At 47.2% G+C, this 11952-nt stretch overlaps 1 protein-coding gene and 1 long non-coding RNA gene across 5 annotated transcripts in view; one reads left to right on the top strand and one right to left on the bottom strand.

Annotated features, from left to right (window-relative positions):
- Positions 1-1338: 1338 nt before the first annotated feature.
- LOC135896986 (uncharacterized) overlaps positions 1339-11952 on the bottom strand; it is a 172952-nt gene continuing 162338 nt past the window's right edge. For 3 of the 4 annotated variants that reach the window (XM_070522531.1, XM_070522529.1, XM_065425547.1), the window contains 2 exons: positions 4592-4696; positions 2535-3666 (listed from right to left, as the gene is read on the bottom strand). In XM_070522531.1, the coding sequence (XP_070378632.1) occupies positions 3532-3666; positions 4592-4696 (240 nt within the window). In that variant the 3' untranslated portion in view covers positions 2535-3531. Of the gene's footprint in view, positions 1451-2534; positions 3667-4591; positions 4697-11952 lie in introns of those variants that run through there. The other variant, XM_070522532.1, reaches the window with a different exon arrangement.
- Positions 5977-11194, top strand: LOC135897000 (uncharacterized). Its single transcript, XR_010562865.1, has 2 exons — positions 5977-10488; positions 10558-11194. It is a non-coding gene; the product is annotated as an uncharacterized lncRNA (long non-coding RNA).

The raw sequence follows: 11952 nt of genomic DNA, 5'->3' as shown, positions 1-11952 counted from the left end.
CAGTCACATGCTTTTGATCGCGCCCTCCTAGAGTTCTTCAGTATAATTTTGGAGCTTGGCAAAATGGGACATCACTTAGAGAATAACAAAATTTATGTATCAAGGATTTGACTTGTACGGTGTTATAACGATGTTAGATAACCAGAACAAGCAAAGCGTACACTCAAAGCTGGATGCACGCTGAAATGCCTTAGACATCAAAATTTTTCGCCTAGGAATCTTGAGGAGCCAATAATATTTTGATAGAAGTAATCAGGGCAGCACTGCTACCTACGGTTACTTTTGCACTCAGGAGAGCTGCACTTATGAGGCCATGCGATTGTCAACCTAATTAGCCCACTGGAATACTGCTCCAGTACCTCCCGCCCTGTGTCAGCTGACTCAAACTGGTGGCTGCCAGTTCAGCGATTTGATTAGACCACCTCGACTGTACTCGACCAAGTTAACCTTTCCGTGACGCCTATTGTGATGATCAGATAGAGCACCGGTTATCTAGTGTCCCGATAAACTCAGCTTGTCTGTCTCAATCCTAAGTAGAATAAACAAGGTCGTAACTTTCTATCTACGTATGTGTACCTATATCGTAACGCTAGTCATGCGACTCTCTGTTTCGAGTCGCTTAGCATCTTCGCACGCTTCTTTCTCATATACCACGCTTCATTGTCGTCATTTAGTACTAATGAATTTGGACCTTATTATAAAGTTCGTGTTATTATTAACTCTAAGCTGCCCGTCGTTACCTACGGGCTCCTGCCGAGTGTTTAAAAACATTTTTTCAGTAGAGTTGTTGTCATTTTAGTGCCTGTAACTGGGGGTTTTCACCAGGTTAATGTACACTGTTATTATTCGGGAGGCTATCGACCAACCATGACTCGTCCATGCCCATTTCACATTACCCTAGGCTTATGTATAATAATCCTCAAGGCTACTCTTGAAGGTCGGCCAGATAGGATCCTGGAATGGTTATTACGCATTTCTATTGTAGCAATTCTCGAGTAAATTGCGACGGACAAACAATTTTCTCTTGGGTGTCAATACTAGTGATTCGCTCGAAATAAATGCATGGGTCCCGCATAGTCGCACGAGAATGTACGAGACCATCCACAGGATAAACATGTCAACGCGACGACGCAAGAAACTGGGGTCTGGGCACCCAACGACGCCAGTGCGAGTGCACCGGCCACAAAATTCATTGCTGCTAAAAACAAAAACTATGGGCTTCCTTTTTTCGGCGGTGAGTGGATGTGAAGCAGCCATTTTAACAATAGTTCAGGAAATAATGATTTCATGCACTGCTGAAGAAAGGACACGATAATATTAGAGGACCAATCTTCGCGGCTTTCAATTCGAAGGTGTCACTTCCGAGGTTCCGTAGACATAAGAAGCCCAGTGCTCATCCGCTGTATGTAGATGACTATAGCATGTGCTTGCACATTCCATTGATGCATCTCTGAAATTGTATAGAAAAAAGTTGCTTTTAGAAATCACATTATTACGTCGTCACGTGTGAAGGCTTTGGGCATGGTGACCATAGGTATGATGTGCAGCTCTGGCAGGGCTGCGGTTACAGGTATTACCAAAAGTGAGGCGTTGCTAGTCAATGCAAGGCTCTGTGGCATATCTGATCGTCTGAGCTGCACTGTGGTGGAAATTTTGAGAATTTCATTAATGGGAGGGTTCTTCACTCGCCCTACGTGGCGAGAAAGTAGAATGATGTAGCGAATGCTTGCACTGCGCGCGCCTTCGGGTATGGATGCACCGCTGTTGGCACACAATGTCAAGGTGGAGAAGGAGATGAAATTTGTTGTGCCCTTGATCGCGTGGAGGGGTGGCGGGGGTTGGGAGACAACCCTCAGCCCCCTCTTCCTCAACCGGCAGTCAGTGCTTCTTTTCTGACGGCGTCTCCGGCCACCTGGACAGCCCAGAGCCGCTCTTCTGAGTCCAAGCTAAGCAGCAATTTCTTCCACTGATCAGCCGTAGTAATGATACGTGTAGTGTTGTATGGTGGGTGTCAGTGGATGAGGCTTTGGGGCATACCCAGATAATGTGGTAGAGGTCAGCGTGTGTCTCGCACGCTTTGTAAAGAGGGTACCATGCATCGGGGTAAATGCCGTGGTATAGCACGAGGTTTGTGAAAGTTGGCGTCTGCAATAGTCGCCCCGTGATGGATTGAGATTTATTCAGTGTTTCGTGTGCGTGTGGGGGGGGGGGGAGGGGTGGGTGGTAGTGCAACCGTTCTTTGCGGTAGCGGAGGAAAATTTCTCTGGACATGACATCTGATCCTGCGTGTGGCCGCAACGCAGAACAAACAGCTCATCCAGATCGCAAACGAAGAATGATGTAGCTGGTCTGCGAGAGCTCGGGCGGAACCGTTTCTAGGGAGCCCGGAGTGACCAGGGATCCAACGATCTGGGCGCAGTGTTGCCCAGAGGGGTGAGTACCACAGAGTGTCTGCTGTGCTTGGGGTAATATAAGTCCTCTTGTGCAGTTGCGAATGGCCGTTTTGGAATAGTGCATGATGCAGTGAACACTGGTAGAGGCGGAGGCCAAAGCGATGGCCGTTTATTCTTGTACTTGGGGTTCAGCACTGAGTATTGATGCGGTCGCGGCGTAGCGGTACACGACGCCCATGACTACGGCGACCCCCATGGCGTCCTGATGGACACATTCCATTGTGTCCACGTAGCGTACGTCTGCGTCTTGGTCGTAACGGTTTTGTAGTCAGTTAACTCTGTCTGCATGTCGTTCCTGCTTGTGTTCAGGCTGCATCTAGCGAAGTGTGGGCGGGATAACTAGCTGAGCGCGAATTTTTGGATGGACAGGTACTTTTCGCTTGAATTGGGTGGTGTAGGTTGTGCCTAACTGCGGAGCGTATGCCTGCCCTTCGTATAATTGGCGAATCGGTCGTATTGGGTAATAAGCTCAGCCTAAATACGCTAGTGTGTGGTGTTCTGAATGTCGAGGGCGTCCAGCTGTTCGTTAGAAGTGGAAATGGGAAGATGCACGGCTTCATTACACGAACTCTTGTTCATGGTATTGAGCTCGAGCTTGTTAGTCGCACTGAGACGAAACCACGGGGCGACATAGGTGATCCTCCTCAGGGCGTAGGCAGTTACCAGGCGTATCAGGTTCTTTTCTTTCATGCCGGGATGTCAATTTGCGATGCACACAATGAGGCGAATGGTTTGGTGTACGTTACTATCTAATTATTTGAGTACCTCCGTGTTTCTGCCGTTTAGTTGCATGCGTAAGCGAAGGATACGGATGCTAGCCTCTGTAGGTATGCGTTGCTGATTCACGAGGAGTTATATATCGGTGTGGGGGGGAGGGGTCTGGGCTTCGACCTCCTTTCTTAGGCTTATATAGAAGGAGCTCCGATTTCTGTGGGGCGCACTCCACGCCGCGAGGTTTCACGTATGCAACTAGCTCGTTGACAGCTTGCTGCAACGTGCCTTGGATGTCCCCGCCGCAGTCCCCTGTGACCCACAGATTGATGTCGCCTGTGTAAAGGCTTCAGGCTGGGGATGCTAGCTAATGCAGGCGATAGTCCGAGAAGTGCCCCATTAAAGATAAAAGGCTACAGAACCGGCCCTTGCGGCGTGACTTTGCTGCGAAAGTGAATAATTGGCGACTGCAACCTTCCGATCGTGATGGTGGCCGTGTGACCTGTAAGGAAATTGTCGAAAAAGATATATGTTCAGTGCCCGACATGGAATTGTGCCAGTTCGGCCAATGTGGTCTCATGCGCGACGTTAAGAAACTGGATACGGATCTGGTGTGCAGCCCGGAGCATTCAGCGGCGTAGATAACTGGGTGCTTGAGTTGTATCATGATCTCTTGAGTAGAAAGCTTAGCCCTGAAGCAGCAATTTGTAAATTTCAGTGTGTGCCATAAAGCAATAATTATTAAGTTAAGGTAATTAGTGAATATCTTTTTATTGGACGAATATATGTTTTAATATTTTGTCTGTACGCGTATTCGAATAATGAAGCTTATGGACAAGAATGATGATTTGTGCACCAGATGATTTTAGAAAAAGTCTATGAATCTTAAAATTATGACAATGTACATGCTAATACACTTTCCATAGAACTGCAAGCGGGCGTATCATGAAAAAGTTGCAAAGAATGTCGTGCCATGCATCAGCTCGCTGATGCGGGATGCGTACGGGGTCTTTTAAAACATGAAAATATTACTTCACATCAAGGGATATGTGAGAACAAATAGAGTATGCATCAGTAGAAAACAACTGGAAAACTATGAGAAGGACTTGCTGAGAGACCATCAATAGTCAACAACAATTATGTAGCCGACGCGCCGTGATCGCTTAGTGGCTGTGCCGTTGAGTCACTCAGCACAAGGTTGTAGAATATAATTCCGGTCACGGGCGCCGGCATTTCTATGGAATCAAAATGCAAAAGTATCTGTGTACCGTGCATTGACTGCGCGTTCACGAACATCAGGTGGTCAAAATTATTCCGGGGGCCCACACTACGGCCTGCCTCAAAATCAGATCATCTGTTTGGCACGTAGACCTCAGACTTTGTATTTTATTTTGCAGCCACTGGTGCATTATTAAGCGCTAACTCACCTTGTCTAGTATTCCAACATTATCTTCGCCGCATTCCAGTCCATCAGGCGCAACTATTTTCTCCGATTTGTGGTGCTTGCAACAGAAAACATAGCAGTGGTGTCCCTGCAGCAAAAAGAAAGGAAAGGTAAAACAAGGCGAAAAACGAGCGATTGACACGCTAGTAAAATGAACGTAGAAGTGCACCAATAAAACCTACTGTACTCTCTCTACTCTCCTACTCTCCTACTCTCCACCTACTCCTACTCTCTGTAAGGACATCACTATCGGGCGTCGTTTAGCGTTAAAATGATGACATCATGCTTCCGAGTAGTTTCGAAATTGCTCCTTATATAAACAACGTACTCTTAAATGTATTGCGTCTTCTTTGCCGCTATGCCGACTTTGCCGCTATGCCGTCATTTAGGCTGTCATGGTCACTTTACTAAAACAGCGATATAATAAGCTGCCTGCAAATTTATTACTCTCATTGCAAAGTTAAATAGCGCCAGTGAATGAGAATGTGCCTTGACCTAAGTGACGTATTGTAAGTGTGAGCCAAGACATATTACAAAACATTTTGCACAATACAGCTGCTTCGCATACTGTCCGATTCACAAATTCCAAGTTTCTGGCTTAATATGTTGCTAGCTAGTATTGACTAAGCCGCGTGATACGTAACTGTTTGTTTCTTCTGCCACTCACAATGTTAGAATGTGCAATACAGTTTTACTCACAAATTAGCTAATATTTCCTCAGACACGTTTAACACTCGATGATCTATGACGCCCGAAACATATCGGACGTCATATCATATACATATATCTTACATATCGGCTACTAATCCGTAAGGAACTCGCACGATACATCCGATGCAGCTAAAGTTAACTATATTGTCGGCCTAAATAAAGAACAACGTTCTTAATGAGGACATGCATCATCCGTGAAACTCTGTGTAAATATAATGTAGATGCACCAATTTAACGAGCCATTAGTCGAAAAGAAGTTTCAATATCAATGAACCTTTGTCATATCTGAGAGAACTTGTGCACCCAAAGTTCTTATGTAGTTAGCATATTAAGCCTACTTCCCCAGCTTTACTTGTCTTATTAAGTACAGGTACAGAAAAAGCACTCGTTAAATCTATCTCAGAAAACACATCCACCGACTCTACAGTCGCCTCAGGAACACAAAAAACGGAATATGAAACGACCCACTGTACAGACACTACTTGTTGCAACTTAACGCATTTTCGAAGTGCGCGCACCTTTTATCGCCTTATCTGGCGATCCTTCGAGTTCGGATTATCACTACTAACACGTGCTCCTTTCTATCTTCCTGCCACTCGGCTACTTATAAATACGCTCTACACCTTTGAATAAACGTTCATTTTGTTCTACTGACTACGCTGATGCTTCACTGGTCTGGCGTTATTGCGAGCGCGCCATGGCTATGCTACAGTGGCGACGAGGATGGACATCGCCCATGCAGTGAAAGTCGACGCTGAACCGGAACCCACGCAGAACCGAGAAACCAAGGTCATCATGGCTCACCAACTTCCCGACTTCGAAGAAGGCAAAGATAAGTGGAAGCCGTACCTTATAAAAGTAGAATCATACTTTGAAGCGAATGCGATTGAAGACTCGACTAAGAAAAGAGCATTGCTTGTTGCTGCGTTAAATACGCATACGATCCAAGTGCTGGCAGGGAAGGTGGCTCCACGCAAGCCAAATGCATTGACGTATGAAGAAGTCGTCGAAGTTTTGAGTGAGCACTACAGTCCCAAGAGACACGAAATCACCGAAAGCTACAAGTTTTTCAGTCGTTGTCAAGCGGAGGGCGAGCCTGTTAATGAATTCCTGGTAGACATTCGCCGAATAGCTGACAATTGCAATTTTGGCAGTGCTTTGGATCGCATGCTTCGAGATCGCATTGTTTGTGGAATACGGTCAGGTGCCCTGCAGAAGCAGCTACTGGCACAGCGGGAATTAACGCTACAAGACGCTGAAGCGATGGCCCTTGCAGCTGAGGCTGCAGATAGTGATGTAAAAGAGATGATCGGACCGGCAACGACACCCGTGCTAAAAGTACAGGCGTATCTGAGAGAAACTCTAGTGGATGAGAGGAGGGCTGCCGCACGTCAAGAATGCGCAAGGTGCGGTAGTACAAAACATAATGACGCGTGTTGCCCCTGGTCTAACGCTCGCTGTTACCGCTGTGGACGACGTGGTCACCTTGCAAGGAAATGTCGAAGTCGCGGGGCTCGAGAACAAGGCACTGCAAGGACAGCCCAAACTAACACCCTCTTGGGGACGGAAGCCTCAGCCGACGAGGAATCCGAAGCCGCCCACATTTGGACTTTGGTATCCCAACGAAAAAGCTGTCTGGAACCGCCGATCCGCCGAACGTTTGCTTGGTGCGGTGTGCAGCTCAGCATGGAAGTTGATACCGGGTCGCCCGTTTGTGTCATCCCGCGTGAACTATATTATAAGCACCGTGAGCAATGGCCGAAACTGAAACCGTCCAGACTCAATTTATCTTGCTACACAGGACGCCTTCCAGTACTTGGGGAGCTTGCGCTCCAGGTTTGACAGTGGAGTGGTGGTGAAAGGGGTGACAGTGGAGTGTGCGCTGACAGTCTTGGACTGTGCGGGACCAAGCCTCTGCGGTCGCGATTTAATCCAGTGGCTGAACAGCGCAGGTGCTCCAGTGGTTAGTTTTGTAGAGACCTCGGCGGTAACAAATGACTCGAGCGAATCCAGCGTGAACAGCATATTCAATGACTACAACGACGTGTTCTCCGAGGAACTGGGGCTAATCAAGGGTCCTCCAGCCAGCCTGCACATGAAGGAAGGCGCCGTACCCAAGTTCTGCAAGGCCAGACCCATTCCATACGCGCTACGCGAGCGAGTGTCACTCGAGCTAGACCGTTTAGTTTCTGTGGGCGTGCTGTCGCCGGTGGCACACTCTGAATGGGCAACGCCCATAGTCGTAGTGCTTAAGAAAGACGGCGCAGTAAGAATCTGCGGGGATTTCAAGGCCACAGTAAATCCAGCGTGTGCAACTGAGCAATACCCATTGCCAATCATTGAGGATATGTTTGCCCGATTACACGATGGGGACTATTTCAGCACTCTGGATTTACGGGATGCATACAATCAAGTGGCGCTAGACGATAACGCGAAGAAAGTTTGCGTCATTAATACGCCAAAAGGGCTATTTTGCTACAATCGACTTCCTTTCGGTATAGCCTCAGCGCCCGCAATATTCCAAAGGAAAATGGATGAGGTATTGGCTGGCCTTCCAGGAGCACAGGCTTATCTTGACGATGTGCTCATTTCTGAAAAAGCGAGTGACGGCGGCGAAAGGCTGAAAAACGTCTTACAGCGCTTCCGAGAGCGCGGTGTAAAGCTAAGGTTCGATAAATGCAACTTGCGCAGCCCAGCAGTAACTTATCTAGGCCATCGGATCGATCGTGATGGGCTTCATCCGACAGAAAAAAACCTTGACGCTATCATGAAGGCACCGAGCCCCTGTAATGTCAGTGAGCTACGTTCATTCTTGGGCATGATTACTTTTTACGCGCGGTTTCTGCCGAACATGTCAACCACACTTGGCCCATTGTATCAACTGCTTGAAAAGAACGCACGCTGGCAATGGAAACAGCCGCAAGAGCACGCGTTTGATCTTGCCAAGCAAAGCCTTAAAACAGCCAAGGTTCTAGTTTATTTATTTATTTATTTATTTATAGATACTGCGATCTGAAATCAGATCATAGCAGGGTGGGTATACATAGATATGTACAAGCATGTAAACACATACAAATCCATCACATATGCAGGCATTTTAGGACATTAATGAAGAATACATACAAGAAAAAAAAAAAACATACAACAGATAACGCACACGAATTCATAACATTTGCAAGCATTTTTCAAACATTGGTAAGGAATTCTGGGTAACAATATGAGAATTAAGATCATTCCAGTCTTTTATTGTCCTAGGAAAAAAAGAATATTTGAAACAGTTATTCCGTGCGTTGATGGGGGTTATCGATAAAGCATGCCTTCGTCTCGTGTTATAACCAGATGAGTAAGTAAAGAACTTGGAAGTGTTAACCTTATAATGGCCGTTTACAAGTTGGAAGAGGAACTTTAATCGACAGATACGGTTGCGCACAGTCACCGGGGGTAATCCACTGCGCCTTACGAGCTCACCAACTGACGCGCGGCCGTATGAATTAAAAACAAACCTAACTACCTTATGCTGTACACGTTCCAGTTTTTTAATATTGGTTAAAGTGAATGGGTCCCAAATAATTACGGCATATTCCAACAACGGACGAATGTAGGAATTGTACGCCAGTAGACGAACACCAGACGTAGATGATTTCAGTGAGCGCCTCAAGAAAAACAGTTTACGCAAAGAATTCGCAACAACATTATCTATGTGCTTCGTCCAGGAAAGCTCATTGGTTATCCATAGGCCCAAATATTTGTACTCTCTTACCTCTGATAGAGATACGTTGTCAACATTATATGCAAATTGAAGAGGTTCTTTCTTATGTGTGATTCTCATTTCAGTTCAGATCAGATCGTTTCAGATCAGTTCATTTCACAAAAGTTCATTCTCATAAAAAGTTCATTTCGACCCTTCGAAGGAACTTAAACTGGAGTGTGACGCGTCTCCGTACGGTGTGGGAGCTGTCTTGTTTCACACGACCGGTAACGTTCACAGGCCCATTAGGTTCCGCTCGCGAACATTAACGCAGGCGGAGCGCAACTATTCGCAGCTCGAGCGAGAGGCACTGGCACTGGTATTCGGCGTCACGAAATTCCGTGACTACCTTCTAGGTCGGGAATTTACCTTAGTGACTGACCACCAGCCATTGTTGGGCCTGCTGAAATCGGACAAGCAGACGCCTACAATGGCCGCCGCACGGATACAACGTTGGGCACTCCACCTGTGGGCCTACCGCTACCGGCTACAGTATGCACCAGGACGACAGATGCTGAACGCTGACGCCCTCAGCCGACTTCCGCAAAGATCTCCGGAATCTGACGATGACGGTGAGCCGCCCGAATATGTGCTGTCGCTAAACCAGCTGAACAATGGCACCATAACAACGCGTGAGCTGAAAGCATTAACGGCTTTTGACCCTGTCCTGGTCGAGGTCAAACGGTACATATTACATGAGTGGCTCAGAAACGCAAACGGAATGGCCCGGGCCGTACTGCCGTTTTTTGACCGCAAGCTCGAATTATCCGTAGCACATGAACTGGTGTACTGGGGTAATAGGGTCATAATACCGACCGAAGCTAGGGAGCGAGTGCTGCATCTTCTACATGAAACGCACCAGGGTTCAACGGCAATGAAATCTGTCGCTCGTTCTTTGTTCTGGTGGCCAGGCCTCGACAAAAATATTGAAGACGTGTCTGCACAATGCCAGTTCTGTGTGCAAAATCTGCCGATGCCAACTGCAGCTCCCGTCGTTAACTGGCCTGAGACAGGCGAAAAGTGGTCCCGTATTCACATTGACTACGCGGGTCCGATCTGTGGAAAAATGATACTCGTACTAGTCGATGCACACACCAAATGGCTCGAAGCTATACCTTTGTCACATGCCTCAACGCAGACTACCATTGACTGTCTGCGTGGCATTTTCAGCAGGTGTGGAATACCGCGCACAATCGTTTCTGACAACGGGACCCCATTTGCCAGTCAAGACTTCGCGTTGTTCGTGGCAAACAACAACATTGTGCACCTTCGATGCGCTCCATACCATCCCCAGTCTAATGGTGCGGCGGAAAGGGCAGTACGAACGATAAAAGATGGTCTTCGAAAAATGGCGAAAGGAAAACTTGAAGAGAACCTAGTACGGTTGCTTTTTAACTACCGGAGGACTCCGCAAAAATCGGGTAAATCCCCAGCAGAGCTACTTTTGGGCTATCAAATACGCTCACGCTTGGACACATGCTTTCCTCCAGCACTTGCAGGACCAAAAGAGGACCAAGATGACTGGCTGCCGCTACCTGCAAGTGAAGTGTATGCCCGCAATTACGGTGTGGGGAGCAAGTGGACGCCCGGTCATGTGAAGGCGACGTCGGGAGCGAGAATGGTGACCGTGGAAACATCGGACGGAGTCAACCAGCGGCACGTGGACCAGGTCCGCCCGCGACAGGAAGTACCAGGGGACAAACCGACAGTAACTACAACCACCACACATCGCAGTGAGCCGGACCAAGCAACACAACTACAGCATCCAGAAACGGTGAATCTGGATGAAGGCATAACTGCTCGGCGCATTCTAAATGGCACCCGTTCTCCAGACTTTGCGGCACCAGATATTCCAGTGGCCCCGTTGCATACAGGTGTCGCCGAACAAACGCTGAGACGCTCAACGAGAGAACGCAAGCCAGTGCAACGCTTTCATTTCTGAGGAGGAAGGAATGTTGCAACTTAACGCATTTTCGAAGTGCGCGCACCTTTTATCGCCTTATCTGGCGATCCTTCGAGTTCGGATTATCACTACTAACACGTGCTCCTTTCTATCTTCCTGCCACTCGGCTACTTATAAATACGCTCTACACCTTTGAATAAACGTTCATTTTGTTCTACTGACTACGCTGATGCTTCACTGGTCTGGCGTTATTGCGAGCGCGCCATGGCTATGCTACACTACTCTAGAGACGAAATCAGCGGCAGTGTTAACAGACACAACCATTACAGACAACACAAAATTCACTACCGAAGCGTTCACACAGGCAGCCACACGCCCGCCCGCCTGCATGCACACACTCAGACGCACCCCCAAAGTGAGCTGGAATTAAGTGAGGCATGCGGAAAGAAACCTGCCAAATAGATACGCACCCCACATAGATATACCCACCTAAACCCTAATAAATGACAGCCATTGCAGTCTAAAAGCACCGAACATCTACAGGCTAGGAAACTTACCAAAAAAACGTGCGAGCTACATTTTTCATCTGAAGACGTACACAGACTGCGCATAGGATATATTCCCTAAAGAACTAAAACAGAAAACAATACTAGATCTAGGAACAGTCCTACCATACCATCGTGTCAATTGGCAAACAACGTTAAACAATCCCGCACTCTCACTTTTGAATATACTCAAGGAACACTGCGATGAATAACCGGAAAGTTTTTGCAACAGAGTTGAGATCAGAGCACTAACACCGGATAAGATGAACGACTTAGAATATAACCACGAAATACACTGTAGAATATTGGTTCAATAACAGAGGAAAAAAGTGAACCTTAATCAAAAACTACCTCCCATGCTAACAGTCACCTTAAACCAGCAAGAGGGTTCGCGAATGTAGAAATACCAGGTGGTGCTGAAGTCTCCACAAACTTAA

This window comes from Dermacentor albipictus, chromosome 7, assembly GCF_038994185.2.
Source record: "Dermacentor albipictus isolate Rhodes 1998 colony chromosome 7, USDA_Dalb.pri_finalv2, whole genome shotgun sequence".
Classification (NCBI taxonomy): Eukaryota; Metazoa; Arthropoda; class Arachnida; order Ixodida; family Ixodidae; genus Dermacentor; species Dermacentor albipictus.
Note: the sequence above shows the minus strand (reverse complement) of the source record. Positions and strands in the feature narration are given on the sequence as shown.